At 47.8% G+C, this 23215-nt stretch overlaps 1 protein-coding gene across 15 annotated transcripts in view; it reads right to left on the reverse strand.

The window, feature by feature from the left end:
- The window catches only part of SYT6 (synaptotagmin 6), a 68895-nt gene that overhangs the window by 36158 nt on the left and 9522 nt on the right, over positions 1 to 23215 (reverse strand). For 8 of the 15 annotated variants that reach the window (XR_013520349.1, XR_013520348.1, XM_035252521.3 and 5 more), the window contains exons 2-3: positions 13795 to 14060; positions 11687 to 12245 (exon numbers count right to left, since the gene is read on the reverse strand). Coding sequence is in view for 11 of the 15 variants with exons in the window: in XM_035252521.3 (XP_035108412.1) it covers positions 11687 to 12245; positions 13795 to 14060 (825 nt within the window). In the remaining 4 variants the exon portion in view is untranslated. Of the gene's footprint in view, positions 1 to 11686; positions 12246 to 13794; positions 14144 to 23215 lie in introns of all 15 variants that reach the window. The other 7 variants (XR_004727264.3, XR_004727263.3, XM_035252520.3 and 4 more) reach the window with 1 other exon arrangement.

Consider the following 23215-nt stretch of genomic DNA (forward strand, 5'->3'; position numbering starts at 1 on the left):
GCTGATGAGGATGAATGAGGGCCAGATGGGCTCAGGGTTGGCAGGGGCGTTGGGGCTGGAGGGAGCGGGAAGACAGCTGCTGTAGAGACCATATTTTTCTGTATTGTTTCTGACACTAAAACACCATAAAAATATGCTAGCAACTGGACAAGGCTGACCTATACTCTACAGCTCACCTTGTCTCCTTCCTCCTCCAAGACAGAAATATTTATGCACCATGGGGAGATTTTGGGTAGGGGGTTAACTGGCTCAGGGTCAAAACGTTTTGATAAACGGCCTCTCTTTCTTCCTTGGTTTCCTGCTGATGTTGCTTGCCCGTCTGCCTATTCCCTGTCTTAGATCCTCCTTGCATGGAAAAGACTAACTTTTGGGAGAGGGGAGGGGTCTTTGCTCTGTGCCCTTTGACATTTCATGCCTTTAACTCCAAATCCTCTCTTTCACCTACAGGGTAGAGAGGCTACCAGGCACAGGATGAAGCCAGTGACTGGGCAGGGGTCTGGGAAGGAAAGAGTGAAAACAAGGCAAGAAAATTTGCCGTAAAAACCCAGAGACTAGGAAGGCAGTAGGAAGGGCATAGGCCGGGTCTCATGAGACCTGGTTTGGAGTCGATCTGCATTGACTCACAACTACCCTAAGCAAGGTACGAGACTTCTCTGGTCTGAAATTGCTCATCTGTAGCAGGAGGAGGTTGGGCCAGGTCATCTCTGAGGCTCTTTCCAGCTCTAACCATCCCCAAATCCATGAAAATATGGAGTCATAACACCGGGTCCGCAGGAAAATGCGAAGCCCCTCAGGGACTGCTCCAATTCTCCCGGTTGCTATTCTGGTCACAGTTACACCCCATGGCCCTAGCCTCTCTGAATTGCTGCTGATCTAGGAAACTGCATTCCCTTCCTCCTGGCTGAATCCTGGAGTTCAAAAGTCTGTGACAGTGCCCAGAGGGGGTGTTTGGCTGTTGCTTTCCTTGTGACCAAACAGTCTCTCTCCAGGAGAAAATGTCACCGTGTGTTACTGGGAGATGGAAGCACCAAGCGCGTTTGCTGTGGGAGCAAGCTGGGGGAGACGGGGAGTGCATCTGTGCCGGAGAAACTGCGTCTTGTTGATGCATGAGCTCACTGCCTAATGATTTCCCATTCATCCTCTTGTAAGGGAAAGATTAGATATTTATTCCATTGAGAGGCACAGCATACTAATGAGGGGCACACTGGGCCGGGGGCAGGGTCTCCTTGCCCACCAGCTCAGTGCTGAAGCAGGCTGCGAACAGAGGGAGTGAACACGGGGCTGCGGTCTGGTGGCCAGTGGGAGCTGAGCCCTGCAGGAAGCTGGCCTGAGTGGGCAGTGGGCCTGTCTGGAGATAGGGAACTCATCGAGAGTGGAACTGGAACTGTCTCCACTGTCTGGGCCTCTGGCAGCTTTGTAGGGTCATTTCTTCTGAAGCGGCAGAGGAGGACCTATTGTGAAAGGCCAGGTTTAGAAAGAACTAAAGAATACCCGGGGCCGGCAGAGCTGAGCAGCTCCGCTGACTGCAGGTCAGAGCCCCGTCTGGACCCATTAGCTTTGTTTTCCAGAATCACATGGGAAACCTTTAGCCCCCTGGAGCCAAGAACAGCTACTGGTCATAATTTTGGCTCAAGTGAGAGTGTGTGGAAGGGTGGGTGCACATCCATCACCTCTGAAGCAGGAGCAGCCTGGGGACTTGGAGTCCTCCCCTGTGGCGGAGGGGCCTGCTGCTGCTCAGCTGCGGGAGCGTGTGGCCTGACTCCTGGACTGGCCTCAGGGACCCTAGTGAAGGCTACCCGTGGGATGGAGTGTGGAACCTACGCCTCTCCTCTTTCCTTTCTGGTAGATTTTCAGCAATCCTTCTCTAGAGGAGCCTTGGTCCCTTGGGCAACCCCAGAAAAGTCAAGGTCCCGTTTGCTTTAGAACCTGGGGCTGGACACAGTGAGGCACATTCTCAGGATCTGAGCTTTGAGCATGGAGGGACCCCCCCCCACAGTACCCTCCAACCCCCAATTTCCTCCTAGTCGCTATAGGACACGGGGGCCGAGGTTGCTGTTACTATTCTGGAGCAGAAAAAGCTGCTCCTGGCTTGATGTTCCCAACCGACCAAGAAATCCTTCCAGGGAGGCAACCAGGCTCTTCACTTCCTCCTTCTTTGGTGAGAGGTACAAAGAAGAGGTCCCACCCATCTGTCCTCTGCATTGGCAGGGTTGGCAGGAATAATCTGTGGGGAGGATGCACTGGACATTTCCAGAGGGGGTGTCAGAGAATAACAAGGATGATGAGACCAGGCCCAAGGGAGCATGGGGGCAAATGAACATCCAGCAAAGGCAACTGAGGAGCTGCACAGCTCCTTCTGAGCAGCAAACACACAAGGGAGCCTTGGAGCCCTACTGGGGACCCGGTGGCTTCTGACTTAGGTGGGTCGGGGGTGAGGCAGCTGGAAGGGCCACTGCTGGGCTCACTTGGATTGCTCAAAGAGGGGCACAGGGCTGGCTGTCTTCATGCATTATTCAGAGTGCTCCGGCCGCAGGGCTCAGCCTGGGGAGCAGTCTTCATGGGTTTGGGCAGGCCTCCCAGGCCCCCAGGCTCAGGCATACCTTCACACCTACTGGGGCTTCCATGTGATGCCGATTTGCCCCGCTGCCCTCTTTCAGAGTACTCTCCCTCTCTGCTTCCATCCTGGCTCGGACCTGCATGCAGGAGTCCAGACACTCGGGAACTTAAGGCAGAATTCTAGGGATACTGAGCCTTTCTGCACATTTCTGATGGAAAGGGTGGTCTTGGCTTGCGTTGTTCTGTGCTGCTGTCAGCCAGCGTTGCTCACTCTACCCCTTTCCCAGCCCCGGTTTTTCCCTAAGCTATGGCCCATATGTGGAACTAGACTGTTGGCGCACTGCCAAACCAACCTTCCTAGACCTTTTAAAACCCATTACAAGAGCTGCACCCTCCAGAAAATTTCCCAGTTCCACAGTTGATCTTCCCCACTCCGGCTCTGCCACAGCCGCCTTTGTCAAGGCCGATGATAAGCTCCCTGAGGCTGAACGAAATGGCCAGTTCTCAATCCGCATCCTGAGTGACTGGTCACAGCATCTAATACAGCTGAGCCTTACCCCCTCCTTCCGGAAACACTTTGTTCCTGAGACCCCGCACCCTCCCGGCTTTCCTCCTGTCCCCCTTCCGCTAGTTTCCTTTGCTGATTTTTCTTCATAGCCCCACATAAATTGTTAGAGTGCCTCGTGGTAAATCCCGTTCCTTTCCTCTTTTCTAGCTAAACGTGTGGCTCTTGACGCCATTTATATGCTGACATCTCCTAAATCTGTTTCTTTAGCCAAGGCCTCCCTCTTGGACTCTAGACTTTATATCCAGCTTCCTGTGCAGCATCACCACATGGATGCCCAAAAGATATCTCAAATACGACATGTCCAAATCTGCGCTCCTGATCTTCCTACCCGACTGGTTCTTCGTCCAAGATTTCCCAAATCAGCATCCTGAGTTGCTCAGACTGAAAATCTTGATCATTCTGTTTCCCTACACCTTAGACCCTCCACCCAATCTGTCATCAAATACTGCTGGCTGTACTTTTAAAGTATATTCAGAGACTAGCCACCTCTTACATATCTACCACCATCCTTGTTCAAGGTACTGTCATCTCTTTCTTAGGACATCGCCTCCCCACTGACATCCCTGCCTTTGCTCTGACTGTACAGTGGTCTAGTCCCAGCCCGTCAGCTGCAGCGATCCTTTGCAACCTCGCTAACGTTTCCTGCCTCTTACCTCTCCCACTTCATCGTTCACTCTTTCCCCTCCCCAGCCCCATTTCTGCTTCTGCCACATTGGTCCTCTTGCTGTTCTTTGTTTTTCTCTTTTTTTCTTTCTCTCTCTTTCTGTTTCCCTCCCTGCCTTCCTCTTTCCCTCCCTCCCTCTCTCTCTCTCTCTTTCTTTCCATTCTCTCTTTCTCTCTTTCTTTTTTTCTGATAGGGTCTTGCTCTGTTGCCCAGCCTGATGGCTCACGCTGCACCAGTGTGATCATGGCTTACTGCAACCTCAATGTCCCAGGCTCAAGCGATCGTCCCACCTCAGCCTCTGAGTTGCTGGGATTACAGCACGCAGCACCACACTCAGCTTTTAAAAATTTTTATTTTTTGTAGAGATGAAGTCTCCCTGTTTTGCCAGAAGCTGATCTCAAACTCCTGGCCTCACATGATCCTCCTGCCTTGGCCTCCCAAAGTGCTAGGCGTACAGGTGTGAGCCACGGTACCTGGCCTCTTTCCTGTTCTTTGACCATGCTGGATGCCATCGCACCTCGGGCTCTTTGCATTCCCCTTTCTCTCTACCTGGGCCTCTCTTCTTGCAAATATCTGCAGGGTTCTCTCCCATCTTTCAGGTCTACTCACAGGGCATCCTCTCAGGGAGGTCTCCCCTGCCCACCCCTGTCATCCTTCCTTCAACCCACCCTCCCCAACCCAACTCTCCTATCACATTTCCCTGCTTTGTTTTCTCCATGCCATTTATGACTCTCAGACATACTATTTATCTTAGTCATTTGCCTTCCTCCATTACAGCATAAGCTCCACGAGAGCAGGGACTTTCTCTGCTGCATCCTCAGCATCTAGGACCATGCTTGGTACCTAGCAGATGCTCAAACAGGTCATTGCTGAATGAATAATTCCCGAGCAATTCCTCCTCTGACTTCTTCCGTTCCCTTTCTCTTGCTCTCCTCCTGCTTGGTGCTCTCTGCTGCCTGCCCCTCTCTCTCCTTCATCCTGGCTGTGGGCGTTCCCCAAAGCTCAGTTCTCGTTCCTGAATTCTCCTTCTGCTATCTGTATCCGTCATCCCACTCACTCACTCACTCTCCCCACTTCGATACTCACCTCTATCTCCCCCATTTTCCTTTTAATGTAATTTAAATAACTGCGCTCCTTTCATTAGATTTTTACCTGCTCTGAAACCTCTGTTCAACTGTGAGTTCCTTGAAAGCAAGGACTATGTTTGTCCCTTCGATACAGTTCGTTGTTCTAGGACCCAAGTGTGTTCTTCGAGGGCTCGTTGAAGACCTTTTAGTGGGTGAAGATTCAATACGCTTACCGCTTACTCCTGCCCTCTGCTGTCCAGGATAGACTGACCTGGAAGCCTGAGATCCAAGGTGGACACTTTGAAGGCATTGCATCAAACTGCTGGTCAATGAGGCTTTGGGAAGCTTCATCCCCGGGTGATTTAATGAGTCACAGTGGATCAATTAGCCAATTCTTTGGCTCTACTTGAACAAGCCTTTTGTGGCCACTCTTGGATCTCACTCGACTTGAGTGTGTGGGCGTGAGAAGAGGATGCAACTGAAAATTTTTTCAGGCAAGAAAGGAAGGCAATTTCATTTCAGGAGGCCTGCCTTCCTTCAACTTCTGGGCCAGTGAGGGACCTGCACGTCCCCAAGCCAACAAAGCTAGTTTCCTCCCTCCTCCATTGGACTGCGAGGTCTTAAGGGCAGGACTGGAGTTGAAGTCATATTCCCAGCCTGGTGCCTGGTACATAGCAATTACTCTGCAAGTAGTTATTACACAAAGAAAAGAAACCCAATCTTACGTGAGAGAAGTTCTCTCGAGATCCTTCCCCAAGTCCACAGAGAACAGGGAAACGTACTCGCCTTCCTCTGACTTCCTCTTTTACCGTGCTCTGTCCTTCACTGTCATCAACATAGCCTGGCCTGAAACTTTTCTAGAGCAATCTCATCTGACTCTGACTTCTTTTCTTCATGTCTCCTAACACCGCGGCACATGGCTTGCAGTGTGGCAGCATGTGTAATTGTGTCGTAAGCATCCTGAGCTGGTCTGTCCCCAGGTGTGTGCCTTGCGTATGAAGGGCTTGGGGACTTGGGGGCACAGGGCATCTCTTATAGTTGCTGGCAGCCTGGGCACCCTGATGTGGAGGGCTCTTGCCTTGCCTTCCTTTCCACAGCCCAGCCCATGGCTCTGCATGGGCATAGTCAGCATTCAATGAATAGCTATTAAACCAAAGAGAAATCATGTCAAACCCAGTGCTCACAGAAAGGAAATGGGGGACAAGGTCAAGGAATCTAATGTCAGCACCAAACCTGCTCCCCGAAATGACCAGATTTTGAGATGAGCGAGAGAAACTAACCAGCCCACAAAGAAAAAAACAGAACAAAACACTCTTCTGGATCCCCTGACGAGCTGCACAGTTTCAGAGTTTGGTTTCTGTCCCAAGAAGCAATGTAACCACGCTTCCCTCTGGCTGTGCAAGGATCATGAGTTCAGATCTTGGCTTTCTTATTTCTGTTTAGGCGACACTGGGTAAGACACTTAACCTCAAACCTTCATTTCTTTATTTTCTTATAGGGGTTGACCGTAGGGTTGTGGTAAGGATGAAACATGGCAAAGTAGGTTGTGCCCTGGGTTCCTAGCAGGAGCCGGATGAATAATGACCGGCACATCCCAATAAATGGGATTGGAAAAGAGACGGGAGGAGGGAGCTAAGCGCTGGCGTAGGGATGTGGCTCGCGGCAAAGGAAGAGGAAGGGTTGTTGGCGGGGCCTCCCCTGTGGCAGAAACCACCAGAGGACATTCCCCAAGGGCTTGAAGAGAGGACTGACTCTTACTTACACTTAGGGAAGAGTGAGGATGTCTGGAAATTCCGCCCAGTGACTTGTCACTGCGGGGTTTAGGCCTCTGCTATGGAGACCACACTCCTTGGGAATGGGTAGCTCTCTCCTGTGAAAGCGTGAGAGCTAAGAAACTCTCTACGGGAGAAGATGAAAATCACAGGACTCTAGAGATGGTTTAATAATGAGGAAAATGCAGCCCGGGCAGGGAAAGTCACTTTTTCAAGGTCACACAGAAAACACATGCCATAGCCAAGACAAGAAATTAAAAGGGAATAATAATATTCAACAACCAGTCAGAACTGGTGTCCTGGACTAACAGGGAAGGTGAGGCCTGGGAGTGGCACAGAAGTGACTCACGGGCTAAGCCAACAGCATGGGCACCAGAGGAAGAGGGCTCAGCAGCTGCTCTGTGACGGCGCTGTCCTAGGTGACTGCAGTTTCCTTTACTACGTATAATACCAATAGGAGCTAGACACCATTATTATCCCCATTTTGCTGATGGCAAAACTGAGGCATAGTCTAGATAATGTCCCAAGGTTTTAAAGGTAGAAAGTGAGAAAGCTGGAATGCAACTCGGGTTGACGATAAAGCCTGCACTCCTTCCGCACAGCTCTGCTCATTTCCAGGCCAGAGGCTGTTCTTCCATTTAAGGCCCCCCTTCCTCCCTGCATATCCTCAGTCCAGGCTCTCTGGAGTTATATAGGACACTTCAACACCCCTAAAACAACACATACACAAATGCACACTCACACACATACACATGCATGCACACACACATTCTAGCCTAGTCCAAAAACAACACACACGCACGCACACACACACACACACACACTCATGCACACTCTAAACTAGTAGGGACCTGGTAAGGCAGCAAGATGGCCGAATCCATTAGCACCACCAAGCACAGCACATATTTATGGCCCCAATTACAGCCTTCGCCTCCTGCCACAGTGAAGGACGGGGAATAGTGACAGGAATAGTTGTGTGCAGTGGGGTCTGAGGCCTCTGTAGCAATACTACAAGATTACAGAGATGTTAGCAAACCCGGCTGATGGCGGCTCTATTATAATGATAAATCTACAGCTTTATTTAGAAATAATGAGACTAGGGGCAGAGGAAGCTGGGAGGGAAGAGCATGGTGATTTTAGCCAATTGAAGCTCTGGTTGGAGAGACAGTGGCACACCTCTGGGAATGTCCAGGAGACCATCAGAGGCCCTTGGGCATCTGGAAGAGAGACAGGGAGAGCAGAGGGCAGTGCTTCCCAGGGCTGGAATGGATGTGGCAGACTCCCAAAATTTCCATCCCAGGCCTGAGTTTCTTAATTCCGTGCAATGCAAGAGGCCTCCAACTGCCCTGCAGGCCCGGTTTGCTCTGGCTCTCCAGGCAGCGGGGCATATTAGCTGCTGTGCTGCCCAGATTTCTCCCTGGAACAATCTAGACTGGGGAGGCGAGTGTCCCTTGAGGCTTAAGATTTGCAATTAACAAAGGGTTAGACTCCTCGGATGTGCACCTCCCCTTCACTAGCCTTGAGCTCAGGGCTCTGTGGCCGTGAGAAAACAATGCAAATGCTTCTGGCTTTGGTACTTCAACTCAAGCACGGGGTGGGGGCAGGAACAAGGGACTTGCCTGGTGCCACCTGCCAGGGCCGAATCTGACTCTCCTGCACAGACTCAAGGAGCAACACAGGCAGCGTTCACAGCACTTGGGTGAGCACAGAGCAGCCCCCAAGTCCCCTTTCTCACAGTACCTTTCCTTCTGCTCAGCATGTGGGTCACGGACCCTCTGCTTTGGTCCAGACTACCTGACCAAACCATCCCATTCACCTCTGAATGGGATGTCTTACCCCAGACACAAACCATCCCATTCACCTCTGAATGAGTGCACAGGCTGGGTCTCTGCCCACCAAGCCTGACTCTAGCTATTTTCTAAATACTACTTGAGCTGCTTCTCCAAGAAGCCTTCCCAGGTTAACCCATTCCATGCCAACTACTTCTTTAATAGTCTTTCCCTTGGGCACCCATATATAGTCTTAATTGAATGAAGTAAGCCACTGGTCATTTAACAAGAAAGTACTGGGTTCTTACACTCAGCCCTGAGGGAAAATACAAGAGAAAGTCAAAAGTGGGTCACAAGCCATTCCTGAGCCATTGGGAGGACTTTACAAGATAGAATATGACTCAGGATACAACTTGGGGTTACAGAGAACACACTGGAGAGGCAGCTGCTGTGAGACCGGGAGGCCACGTGGAGGATGATGGCAGGTGGGCTCTGAAAGGTGGATTGGTTTGCACCAGGAAGAGAGGTGGGAACAGGCCTGCCTAACAAGGAGAACCTTGTGGGCAAAGGCAAGAGTCAGGAGTGTCAGGTGTTTTTCCGAAGCTGCCGAATTCCTGACCTCAGGTCCAAAGGGCAGCTCTGGGAATGGAATCAGACGCACCGCAGAGATGGGAGCTGGCTGTCAGCCGCATTCAGCTCATCAGTGCTGTCCCCCATTGTGCTGGCTGTGGGAATTTATACACACTCAGTGCTCTGTCATTCCTGGACACTGTGATGACTTGGGCCTCCCTGGCCCCCAAATAATTAAAATTTGACAGCACCACGAACAGGTACAAGCAGCAGCCTTCTTGCTTGAGTCCTTGCCTGCAAGGTGATGAACCTGCTCCTGAAAATTCTGCCTGCTGGTGGGCAGCGGGCTGGAGATCACCAGGGGACTCACTTGAGAAGGAACCTGCAGCTCAGACAGTAAGACAGGCTGTCTGAGCACGGGACTGGCTCTGCAGCCTTGGCAACTCCTGGGCCCGGATTCCCTCTGCACCTGGCTAGAATGCTCCTGCTTCCCCTTGGCCTATTGAGTTACTTATGACTGTCCTTCACCACCTGATTTAATTCTCCTCACCCAGGAGACCTTCCCCAGCTGTCCTGACTGTAAGGATCCTGCAACCGTACGCAGCGGATAGTATTTGCTGCTTTGCTCGGCCAGCTACTGCATAGACATTTCCTGTCTCTGTAATTAGATTACAAGTTTCTGTGGGTCAAAGAGGCTGTTTTCTATCCCAGGGCCATCCCCACCCCCGTGCCTGGCACAGTGTTCTTGGGAGGAGGAGACAGAGGAGAACTATAATGATACTAGTTGAGGATGATGAGGATGATGGTGATTTGTCCCGTGCTCTTCGGTTGATCTGCCTTTTCAGAAACCAGGCTGGGGAAGTGGGGATGGGACAAGGAGAGGACAGGACAGGACAGCCACAGGGTTCTCAGATATGAAAAGGTACATCCAGGTGAGGAGTGTGCTTGGGCACAGACTGCCTACCCCAGGACTGAGGCTTCCATTCATGCCTGAAGTCAGAAACAATGGACCGTGGGCTCTGGCAAGGAGCAAAGGAGGCTCCTAGGAGGGCTGCGCTGAGCTCCGCTTCCTGCAGCCCCTGGCCCTCACCCCCATCCCTAGGTGACAACTCACTGTGAGGAGGGCTGAGCTGCTTTTCTCTACCTATACAGTTACCATAATGAAGCCACAGCCTAAGGAAACCACAAAGGAAGCGCTGCGCCAGATGTAAATTTCAGAGTGATTTATGGAGTGGAGCTCCCCAGCTTGGGGCTGGTGCACAGCTGCTGTTCCGATCCGCCCCGTCTGCCCGCCCCGTCTGTCTGCTGGCCAGCCAGCTACTTGAGTTCTTCTTAAGGATGACATTTCAGGAAAGCAAAGGTGGGGGAGGCACTGGGCCACTGGGCTGGACTGGTTAAAGTCAGCAATAGCTATGAGAATGGGGCACAAGCAGAGCCCACAAAGCTTTCTCTCTTTGAACACATCAAAATTATACCCTTTGCACACCAGAGTCCCTCTCCTCATAGGCTCAACACAGAGATATTGAGTATTGACTATTGAAAGGGGAGTCTGCTGACAGAGTGGGGTAGCAGCTCCTCAGAGATACAGTGCAGGAAATACCCAGGTTGCTGCTCAACCTGTTAGCACTCAAGAGAGCAGATGCAAGACCACCGGAGTTGGAGAAAACGCCCCCATTGAGCTCTCAGCTGCCTGGGTGGGCTTAGAGAGAGAACACTAACTATACCTGCAGGATGCAGCTACACAGCTTCCTCAACCCAGGGAACTGGAGCAAAGGGCTATGTCAGACCGAAGGGCTCTACATGTGCCCTCTCTGGTTCTCTGTGCCAAACCTGCGCTCCCTTCTCTTAAAAGCCAACTTGAGCCCCAGTTCCTTGAAACCTTCTGTGGTTAATTCCAGCTGATTGCAAACAGCTCAGCACCCACCTCCTGTGTAGGGGTTAGCCAGGTCTCCTTTTCAGCTGGCCTTCCCCATCTCCCAGACTTCCCTGGGGAAAACAGTGCTCAAGCACAGGGACTCTGCTCTGTGTCCCTCGTCATTCATGCTGTTCATTAGGTATGTCCAGCTCCCCTTCTGGGCACTTGGTAGGATTACTTTGCCGCTTCTCCCTTGATATTAGGAGTTACCATGTGTCTTGTCCTAACAGGAGTGGAAGTGACATGTGTCACGTCTTCGTGGAAGCTTTAATAAATAGTGCATGATCTGCCACTTCCTCTTCCTCCTGATGTTTAGCTGTGGGGGCACATGTCTAAATGCAGCCTCTGTTGGCTTGGGTCCCCAGGTAACAGGGTGGAGTAGAGTCCCCAGCCCAGCTGCAAAGCACATGAAACATGAAGTCTAAAGCCACAAAATCCTCAGACTGTTTGCTGCTGCTGCCTAGCCTGGTTCAGCCTGATTGATATGGCCTGTTTTGGTTGCCCATGCCAAGCTTCTAATGCACATCAGTGCTCTCAGTAGAAAGAACCACCACAGAACACGCATCCAGAAGCCACAGATAAAAATTCCCTTCACTTTCTACCTACATGGGGCCTCTGCTGTCTGCCATCCTAACCCGCGGCAGAGTGCAAGGGTAGGCTGGGCCACTGGGCAGTTTCCACACTCCTTCTTCATATCCCAAAGGGCAAAGGCCCATTTGTTCTAGGAACTGAGAGGTTTGGGACATGTCCCACCCAACCCAGAATCACACATCCTCAAGAAGCCAAGGAACTAGACTGTACTCACACTCGTGGCGTATTGAATGTCCTTCCAGATGGAGGTTTCCCGAGACAGGTCAGAGGCCTCAAAGAGGTTGTCCAGGATGACCTCTCCAATCATGTCATGGCGGGAGAAGCGGTCGAAGTCGAAGACACTGAGATGCAGCTTGCGGTCAGCCAGCTCCTCGTAGGGCACGGGGAAGTGGAAGTTCTCGTCGAAGGTGGGGTTCAGGGTCTTGCGGTGCACCCGGGTCTGCAGCTTGCATTTGCGGTCGGGCAAGAGGTAGATCTTGACGTAAGGGTCAGAGCTCCCACAGAAGTCCTTGGCAGGGAGGTCGAAAGCCTTCAGGATACGCACAATCAGGGTCTCGGTCTCATAATCGTAGCGAAGGCTGAAATTGATCTTCCCGCAGCTCTTGGTGGCCTCAGACTTAGCATCGTCCCCATCCACCGACTTCTGCTTGTAGAGCTCGGGCTTGATGCGGCCGATGCTGGTGGGCTGCTCTGCGGCTGGCGGAAGCTCATTGCCATAGTCTACACTGGAGACATGCATCTGCCTTGGCAGGTGGCGCTTGAAGGATGTGTGCCTGGTGGAGGTGGCAGAGGGAAGTGTGGTCAGGGCTCAGGGGAAGGGGAATGTAGACAGACACAAGCCTGGAGACCCTGGCTCATCCAATCCCTTGTTGAGTCCCCTTTTCTTCCTCTTATTGACCCCACTTTTCTTCTGCACACACTTTGTGTGCAAGGTTCTTGTGAGCATTACATGTCTTAATATATGTAAAGTAGTTGGAATGGTGTCTGGTATACAGTAAGCTCAGTAAACATAGCCATTGCTATTGTCATCACTTTTTCCTGCTTTCCTGTTACCTGCTTTTTAGGTTTATTTCCTAGCAGATATGACTCCAGTTCCCTTATTAAATCATGAGATCCCTTAAGAGAAGGACCATCCCTTCTTATCCTCAACGTGGCAACCCCCTCGTCACCGTCACCACCGTCACCGCCACCATTTGTTCGGCATTTGCTATACGGCAGGCAGCGGGGTCGATAAAAGCATGGGCTTTGGAGTTAGACTGCATAGGCTAATTTTGGCTCTGTCACTTTCTAGCTGAGATCTTGGGGAAGTTATTTAACCTCTCTGTGCCCTAAAAATGAGAATAATACAAGTAACGACTGCATAGGATAGCTGTGAGAGTGAAATGAATTGATTACATATGAAGTACTTAGAAGAGTAATCATAAGCAATAAAAGTGTTAGCTCTCCTTATAGATCACATTGATTCTTCCATTGGCTCCTCACAACTGCCATATAAAAGTCATCAGCCCTACAGTTGGAAAAAGCGAGGCTTAGGGAAGGTGAGCAACTTGCCCAAGGCCATGAGACAAACGGTCAGTGTGACCCTCAGCATGTTGATTCCTGGCCTCCAGTCTGAAGACCAGGCCTCCTTTTCTTTGGTTGGTCCCCTGAGAGCCTGGAGGGCCATTGCAGGCACCTAGGAACCCATCAGAGCCCTACGTTTCGAGTAAATACAATGCCTCATGCATGCTTGCACCACATCTTTTAAAAGTGTTTCTGAATTTAGGGTAGGTTTTTGCTATGCTTTTCTTGTTGCTATTTTCAGTTAAAAGATATTGTATATATTTACAATTGTTGTCATGCAAGGAACTCTGAAAGGCTTTAAAGGAATCCTCAGTCTCAAACTATTAAGACTCTTGCCTTATCTGCCATGCGCTGCAGACTGTAGCTATCAGTCTTAATGACATACCCCTAAACACACCATCAACTCCTGCGTCTCTAGGCCTTCGCATATTCTCTCCCTTCTGCCTGAGGTCTTTCCGTCCAAATATCCAACACTCCCCGATTCCACTATTCCGTTCCCTTCACACCCACACACACCCCAAGTGCTCACCACATGTACAGCAACCTGCCTCAAAGGTTTGCCTTTTGTGAAGTCTTTCCTGGTGCCCACCTCTTTACTGATCACCCATCATGGATCACATCATCTGACATATTTCTCAATCAAAGGATATGTGTTATTATTTCTGATCTCTGATCCTCACAAGGTGGAATCTCATAGGTGTATTAAATAAGAGAGTGTGGAGATACGGGGGTCAGGGAAAGGAGCGGGCCACTCCTCACCTGGTGGATGACGCTGGCTCTGTAGTTTGTCGCTGCAGCCGCGTGTGACGCATGATGTGCTCCTTGACCGACATCTGCACCTCAGCTGGGATATCTGGGGATGTGTGGCTGATCTTCACGGCCGCCTCCAGGAAGCCCAGGGTGCTGGGGTCCTTCAGCTTGTCTGCCATGTTGCCTCTGAAGCTGGGGCTCTGGAGGGCTTCCAAGGGGGGATTAGCAGAAGAGGGACTGGAGGCCTCCTTGTTCCTCCAGGGCATCCAGCACAGCTTCCAAAAGAGAAAGAGAAAAACTGCCACCAGGGCCACGCCACACACAATAACTACAACTGCGAGAAGGCTGACAGAGGTGCCTGCCCTCGGCATGAGCCAGGCAGGGAGGGACAAACAGACAGAGGTGGGGAGAAGCGGGTGAGCGTGTTGGAGGAGGGAGCACACAGAAGGGACAAAGACGGAAGAAGAGAAAAGAATGCTCATGAGAAAGCTGCCAGGTCAGAGGGAGAGGTGGTGTCAGGGTTGACTCTTGATTGTCCACTTCGTGGAATATCTGCAGCCTTGTGTTCACCTCAATCTGATTCTTCCAGCATCATCCCCTCTCCCGCCCCCACCACTATCCCCCCCAGCCAGCTTGGGGAGCACCTGGGCCGTCGTCTCTACTGCCTATTGGCATGTGCACAGGGAAAGGAAAGTAATTTAAATAGCAGCCTAAGCAAATGTGCAAATTCGTGAAGCGTTCATGCTCAGATGCTGTTTGAATTTCTATTAGAGCTGCTACTGTGGCCAGACTTAGAGTCATTTTTGTCGACAGCCCTCTTCCTTGACAGGCTGTGATACGTTGGGGGGCAGAGGCTGGCTAACTCATTCTCATTTCTTCTTCAGCCCATCCCTACTGAGCCCAGGACAGGAACTCAATAAACATTGAGTTGACTTCAAGTGAATGACATTGAGCATAATCTCTTTAAGGGCAAGGATGAGCTTCTTCTGTACTCCCAGAACTCTGTGCATAGTGGGTTCTGTAAATACTTTTATCAAGTTGGAATCTGATCTACACAGTGAACCTCAAAGCTAAATACAGGCACGCTTCATTTCACGGGGCTTCGCTTTATTGTGTTTCACACGTATTGTGTTTTTTACAAATGGAAGGTTTGTGGCAACCCTGCCTTGAACAAGTCTGCTGCTGCCAGTTGCCCCATAGCGTGTACACATTTTGTGTCTGTGTGTCACATTTTGGCAATTCTCTCATTATTTCAAACTTTTAAATTACTGTTGTAGTTTTTATGGTGATCTGTGATCTGTGATCTTGAATATTACTCTCGTCATTGTTTTGAGGTGCCATGGGCTGCACCCATGTAAGATGGCCAACTTAATTGATAAATGTTGGGTGTGTTCTGACTGATCTCCTGGTGGACATTCTCCTTGGGCCTCTCTATTTGCTGAGCCACAAGAACATGGAGATTAGGCCAATTAATAACCTTACTTTGACTTCTAAGTGTTCAGGCGAAAGGAAGTGTCACATGACTCTCATTTTAAACTAAAAGCTAGAAATGATTAGGCTTAGTGAGGATGGCATGTCAAAAGCCAAGACAGGCCAAAAGTGAGGCATTTTGTGCCTAACAGGCAAGTTGTGAATGCAAAGAAAAAGTTCTTAGAGGAAGTTAGAAGTGCAGTAAGCAAGCAAACAGCCTCACTGCTGATGTGGAGAAAGCTTTAGTCATCTGGGTAGAAGATGAAACCAGCCCCAACACTCCCCTAAGCCAAAGCCTGATCCAGAGCAAGACGGAGACTTTCTTTCATTCTATGAAGACTGAAAGAGGAGAGGAAGCTGCAGAAGAAAAGTTTGAAGCTAGCAGAGGTTGGTTGGTGAGGTTTAAGGAAAGATGTCCTCTTCATAATGGAAAAGTTCAAAGCAGCAAGTGCTGATGTAGAAACTGCAGGAAGTGATTCAGACGATCTAGCTAAGATAATTGATGAAGGTGACTACACCGAACACCAGATTTTCAGGGTAGAAGAAATGGCCTTAAACTGGGAAAGGATGCCATCCAGGACTTTCAAAGCTAGAAAGGGGAAGTCAATGTCTGGCTACAAAGTTTCAAAGGACCCGCTCACTCTCTTTTTAGGGGCTCATACAGCTGATGACTTTAAGATGAACCCAATGGTTATTTACCATTCCAAAAATCTTAGGGGCATGAAGAAGTATGCTCAATCTACTCTGCCTATGCTCTAAAAATGGAACATCAAAACTGGATGACAGCACATCTGTTTAAGAATAGTTTACTGAATATTTTAAGCCCACTGTTGAAACCTACTACTCAGAAGAAATGATTCCTTTCAAAATATTACTGCTCATTGACAACGCACCTAGTCACCCCAGGGCTCTGATGGAGATGTACAAGGAGACTAATGTTGTTTTCATGTGGGCTAACACAGCATCCATTCTGCAGCCCATGGTTTGAGGAGTCATTTCAACCTTCAAATCTGATGATTTAAGAAATTTTGTAGTCTTTAGCTGTCATAGATAGTGATTCCTCGGATGGACTTTGCCTCTGGGCCAAGTAAATTGATAACTGTCTGAATAGGATTCACCATTCTTGATGCCGTTAAGAACATTAATGATTCAGGGGAAAAGGTTAAAATATCAACATTAACAGAAATTTTTGAAAAGTTGATTCCAATCATCATGAATGTCTTTGAGGGGTTCAAGACCTCAGTGAAGGAAGTAACTGCAGGTGTGGTGGAAATAGCAAGAGAACCAGAATAGAAGTGGCACCTGAAGAATGGTGAGGAGTTGCTTCTTATGGATGAGTAAATAAAGTAGTTTCTTGAGATAAAATCTCCTGGTGAAGATGCTGTGAACATTGTTGAAATGACCACAAAGAACTTAGAATATTAAATAATAAATAATATTAAATAACCTTAGTTGATAAAGCAGTGTCAGGGGTTGAGAGGATTGACTCCAATTTTGAAAGACGTTCTACTGTTGGCAAAATGCTGTCAAGCAGCAGTGTATGCTACAGAGACGTCTTTCATGCAAGAAAAGGTCCATTGACGCAGCAAACTCACTGTTGTCTTATTTAAAGAAATCGCCACAGGCACTCCAGCCACCAGCAACCACCAAACTGCTCAGTCAGCAGGCACCAACATTGAGGCAAGACCCTCCACAGGCAAAAAGAGGTTAAGACTCACCCTATGATTGTTAGCATTTTTTTTAAGCAATCAAGTATTTAAAATTAAAATATATACATTGTTTTTGGGTGCATATTAAAATTAAAATATATACATTGTTTTGGGTGTACATTAAAATGAAAATATATACATCGTTTTCTGTTGCATACTTAATAGACTAGAGTATATTTTACACTGTATATGTATACATATGTATAGGTATATATATTACAATATATACATTTTGTAATATAATCACTGTAATGTAATCACTGCCACAGATAGTGATTCCTCTGATAGATCTGGGCAAAGTAAATTGAAAACCATCTGAATAGGATTCACCGTTCTTGATGCCATTATATTTACAATATATTACAGGATATTTTATACTGTATATATTCACATATATGTACATATACATATATATATACTGTATACACTTAATAGACTGTAGTATATTTTATACTGTATATTTTATTTAATTTTTAAATTAATATTATTATTAATTTTAAATTAAAATTATTTAATATTTTTAAAAAATATACTGTAGTCTATTAAGTGCACAATAGAATTATACAAAGTTATATATACATATGTATGCATAAAATTATATATACTTATATGTATAAAAGTTATATATACATGCATGTATATATAGTATAAAAGTTATATATGCATATATATACATATGTATATATACATGTATATGTTATATATAACTTATATGTAAATAAGTTATACATAACTTCTGTGTGTGTGTGTATATATATATAACTTTCATATGCACTAGGAAACCAAAAAATTGGTATGACTTGCTTTATTTTGCTATATGCTTTATTGCAGAGGTCTGTAACGGAACCTACAGTATCTCCAAGGTATTCCTGTACAAATGATCCCTAGAGCTGTCCTTTTCCATTCTTGTGAGTATTCAAGAGCTTTTCTCTAAAACTGGGGTATTTTAAATGTTGTAATTGGTTTGGAGGTGGGCACTCACTGCCCCATCCCCAGCCCACCCCTGGCCCCAGGGATGCCCATTATCCCAAGAAAGCTACAAGGGATGCCTCTCTTTGTGAGAAGTTATGAAGCAGACCTCCCATCCCACTTCCCTCCCCAAATCTGGGAATGAACCTTTGAGCCCAAGGTTTCTTCTTGCTCTGAGTAGAGAAGTCAGGAGACTCTGAAGCAAGGGCATGCCTTGCGGGGTTTGCAAAAAGTTTACTGTGGACAAGCTAGCAGAAGAGTTTGGTTTGGCTTCCTTAATGATTGAAATGTTAAGAAATTCTGTCATCTTCATCATCATCCCAGATTTCTGTCTTCACTGGAAAAGATCACTGACTTGGTAACTGAACATGGGCTCCCACATGGTGGGAACTGCTGACTCTCTTTGTAGGTATATGTCCTCACCAGCTCAACCCTCCACTCCCTGTTCCCTACCTGGCCCCTGAAAGCTTGTAAGTTTGCAGCCCCTGTATTAGCCTGTCCCAATGCCTTAAATATCTTACTATTTAAGGTGAGAAATGACCCCACAAGTACTGAGGCCAGGCTGTGCCTTTAAAGGTGGGAGCAGTGGTCCACAGAAGGGACTTGCTTAGAGTCACATATTGGGCAGACACAGAGCCTGGACTAGGGTCCAGATGTCCACCACCCAGCCTGGCACGCTTTCCTCTGCCCTGACCTGTTTGTCTGTGGTTAAACTCTAGGCTACTGTAGGCTACTATGACCCTGTGTTTTTCCTCTTTGTCTGACTCAGGGCCTTGCATAGAAACTGACACATGAAATGAATGAGTGAATGAAAGAATGGTACATGAAAAGGCTGTAATTAGCTCTCATTTCAATTAAGTTCAAGCAACATTTACTGAGTACCTGCCATGTGCCAAGTTCTGAGTTAGACTTGGGGTACAAAGATGCCCAGGTCCCTCCTAACGGGATCCAGGTACTCCCATAGCACATAGGCTCCAGGGAAAGAGATTCCACATCAAAGGGGCCAAGAGGAGGTCAGGATATCAGGCACTCTCTCTGGGAAGCCAGTACTGCCTTTTCACTCCTTTGCTGCAAGTTACTTGCCTGGATCAGCTATCACCTCTGTGAATAGGGAATAATAGCAGAGAATTCTCAAATCCTGAGCCACATACCACCACCCCCTTCCCAAGCCTTTCCAACGCCCGGCTCCCTGCACAGACATTACAGCCTTTCCCTGGCCAAAGGAGCTGGAGCTAGTCCTTCACCTAGAGACAGCCAGACAGCAGGAAAGCTGATTCTAAGTCAACTTCTACACTAAAGGTCTCTAATGTGGTGGTGTCTCCAGTGAGGTGAACCTCAGGGCTGGGGGACACCAGAGAAAAACAATTAAGCCATTTTAATATTTATAATCTTTAAAAGAAATCAAAATTTTAATATATGAGTTTATAGGAATAGTGGCATGTTATTATTAGATTTAGGTAATTTATTCAACATTACTACATCTAAGGTTCGAAGAGCTTTGTATCTATTCACTCATTTAATCCTCTCCAGTGAAAAAGGTTTGATTATTATCCTCATTTTGCAGATGTGGAAACCGAGGCACAGAAGGTTAACTAGATTACCCAGGTCACACAACGCAGCCAGTCTGGTTCTGTAGTATCACCTCTGTGGAACGTGCATGTAACCTGGGAACAAAAAAACATATTGGAGGTACTAAGCTGTTTGTTTTACTCGTTATGAGCTCAGGATCTATTTGGAGACTTTTCTTCAGGCCTTTATCCTAGCGGGCTCACTGGGAAAGTCACCTCAGCTTTCTGTGTCCTTATTCTATGTATCTGGCCATCTCTAGCCCTTCACATCTGTTCTCTGTTACAGCTGTTCTGGATGCATTCTCTGCAATATGAGTCCCTGCCAAACAAAAGGTGTTTCTAGGGCTTCGGTTTCCTTTGATCATCCATCTTACTTGTTCTGGTAATAATCAGAATTTTAATGAGAAGGGGGTGGGGGAATCTAGAGAGCATAGAGTGCGTTTAAATGTTCAGCCTGACAAAAAAATTGAATTCGTAAATGAATAGAGAGGTGGGAGAAGGAGGAGGGCGTGAGAATGAGGTTTTCCCCCGTGTGATTGCTATTCAGATTGCTTCTCACGTGACCCCCAGCTGCTGTTCCCTCAGAGCTGTGATTAGGGAAGGCAGAGGGCATGGGTTATTGGAATCAGCACCCAGTGCTCAATACTGGTTATGTAAGACCGGGAGGCCCTTCCTATGCCTGAAGAATCTTCTTCCAGGACTTGAGGAGCCTGGACTTTCGGCATCTCTCTCACTAGCAGGCAGTGCAAAGAGAATTAGATCTCAAACACAGAGTGAGTTCATCTTCATAGGGATGCAAGGTTGGTGAGCAAAGCTGTTAAGACCAGAAGCAGGCAGGAGGAGGAGGTGATTGTAGAGGATCTGGCTCCTTTAAAATCCCTGTATGTGGCCTTGAACCCAGACAGCCCTCATCTCCTCGTTACAGGTACATGGAGGTTAGAAAGGGCTGTAGGCTTCTGTAACAGCTTAAGGGCTGCACAAAGGCCCAGATAACTTAAGCTCTATGCCCTCTGACTCTGGGCTTTCTAGGGCCAACCCACTGGGACATGTCTCCTAGGAAATCACACAGGGTTGCACAAATAGCCTTCAAAACCCTTTCCCCTCACATCTTCTTTGAACTTTGAACCCGTGAGGCAGCTAGAACTTAGATGGGCAGTTCTGCCAGTTTCTGAGGCCTGATCCAGTCTTCTTCCAATGTATACCATGAATTCACTTCAGGAAAAGTGAGAAGTAAGGGAGAGAGGGCTCAGCCCGGCACTGAAACAGAGAAAGTACTTCCTAGGTATTTAGATTCTTCTTCCCTGTCTTCTTTACTTCCTCTTCAGCGTAGAGCGAAGACCTCATTGCCTTGAAGTCAGACGGGGCTCACTCACAGTCTACCTCCACTAGTTTTAAACTGTGTGACTCTGGCAAAGTATGTAACATTTCTCAGCCTCAGTTTCCTCATCTATAAATTGGGGGTAGTAATCATATTTATCCCATTTAAATGGGATTAAAAGTGTTGAGGATAGTGCCTACAATGTAAAAGAAATAAAATAGTCCAGGCTCAGTGGCTCACGCCTGTAATCCTAGCACTTTGGAAGGCCAAGGCAGGCGGATCACCTGAGGTCGGGAGTTTGAGACCAGCCTGACCAACATGGAGAAACCCCGTCTCTACTGAAAATGCAAAATTAGCCGAGCATGGTAGCCCATGCCTGTAACCCCAGCTGCTCAGGAGGGTGAGGCAGGAGAATTGCTTGAACCCGGGAGGCAGAGGTTGTGATGAGCTGAGATCATGCCATTGCACTTCAGCCTGGGCAACAAGAGGGAAACTCCGTCTCAAAAAAAAAAAAAAAAAAAGAAAGAAAGAAAGAAAGAAAGAGAGAAAAAGAAATACAATAAATATTACCCACTTTTATTAGAATGACTTATGCCCAGCTAATTTGAAACAGTCCTTAGTTTTGAAATCTAATGGCAGAACACCTGCAAACCATGAATATTGATCACCAGAGACAGCTTTAACCTTGTCTTTACAAACCAAGAACAATTTTACTAGCAGAAATGATATAAGGGTTTCAGACATGGCCAGGTCTGTCTGTATCTCAGGACATAACACAGACTATGGTTCAGATCACACATCTAAGAAGATCACGGAAGAAAAGCCTATAGTTGAGAACAGCCTATGTTCTTAAACAATTTCTTGAAATTTGGGGAAAACAAGCCTATCGCTCAATATTCATTGTGAAACATTTTCATTCAGACATCAGAGGAGCTCTAGTAGTATTTCACGGGCACCTGATTTGGTAAACCATCATAGCCAACTATCCAGCAGCCCCTGGGAGCGAAAAGAGCTATGGAACTAGGCTTTGGGCTCACACCCCAGTGACACAGCCTTGTACAGGGGCACAAGGCTTCCAGTTCTGGCTGTGAAACTGGACTCACAGGTGCTCAGACACAGGATGAACATCTCAGGTGGGCGGCAGTGCCGGAACGACCGACAGCAGAGCATGTACCATCCTCACTACGTGACCTTGAGCAAGTTATTTAACCTGCCCAAATCTTAGTTTCCTCTTTTATTTAGTCAGGATACAAACTATTCCTACCTTACAGAATCATTGTGAATACCAAATAATCTAAGACTTTGAGCACAGGCCCTGGTACATGGTGAATGTCCCCAAAATGTAAGATGCTGTTATTCATGTTTTGTTTTCCAGTGGAGGGTAATAGTTTACTATGTACAGAACAGACACAAAGCTAAGTCTTTGAGGAAGATCAGAGGATAAAGCATCTGAGGACACCTCACGCCCCTCTTCTCTCCTGGGAAGTTAAGATCCCCTTCGAGGCCATCAGGGTGGGATCTGCTTGTCACCTTAAATGAGACTGTCTGGTTGGGGTGATGGCCCATGGTCTCCCTCCTCTTTGAGAAAATGCTGGGTTATTAATTAGCAGCTCAGGGCTTTCTTATCTTCCCCCACTGACACTTCTTTCTCCAAAGACAGCCCTGGTGCCCCTCCCTTCTTCTCCACCTGGTGTTAGAATTCATCAGCAATTCTTATCGCTTGCTATTGTTCCCATTTTTCTAATGGGCTCCCATGTCAGAAAAATCCATTTTGTATCAGTAACAGGCATTCTTGCTAACAGATTGTAATTGAAGAGATAAGCTGGGGAGAGGAAGCAAAAAGAGAGAACCATTTTCCCTGCTCACCCCAAAGCAAGAGAAGGCTGGCTTCAGGGCCTGGAATTGCTGGTGGACCCTCAGAAATGGTCAGTGCTCAGGCTGTGGAGAGCAGGAGCTGCCTCACCCAAGGAGCTCTCATGCAGACACAGAGAGAGACGACAGAGACAAAGCACAGCCCAGAGGCCAGGGAGCAGGAGACACAGAGGTCCAAGAGCTTGGAAGAACAGCATTTAGTCTGGCGAGAGAAGAGATCCTGGGCAGAACCACTCATAATACTACTAATAACATTATTTGTTATTTATTTCTAACATGGTAAGCACTATGACCTTTACACGATCTAATTTAAGCTTCTAGCCTCCCTAAGAAATTGGTATTTACCCTTCATGATAAATAAACGAAGTGCAGAGATGTTAACCAAGTAACTTGTTCAAGGGCACAGTACATTAAAGAGAGGAGCTGAGATTTGAATCTAGGACTTTCTGAGGCCCAAGTCGGGGCTCTTGAACCAGGCATCTGGGAGGACTGGAAATTGAGCTGTAGAGTCCCACGCTGGACAG

The sequence above is a fragment of the Callithrix jacchus genome, chromosome 7 (assembly GCF_049354715.1).
Source record: "Callithrix jacchus isolate 240 chromosome 7, calJac240_pri, whole genome shotgun sequence".
In the NCBI taxonomy this organism is placed as follows: Eukaryota; Metazoa; Chordata; class Mammalia; order Primates; family Cebidae; genus Callithrix; species Callithrix jacchus.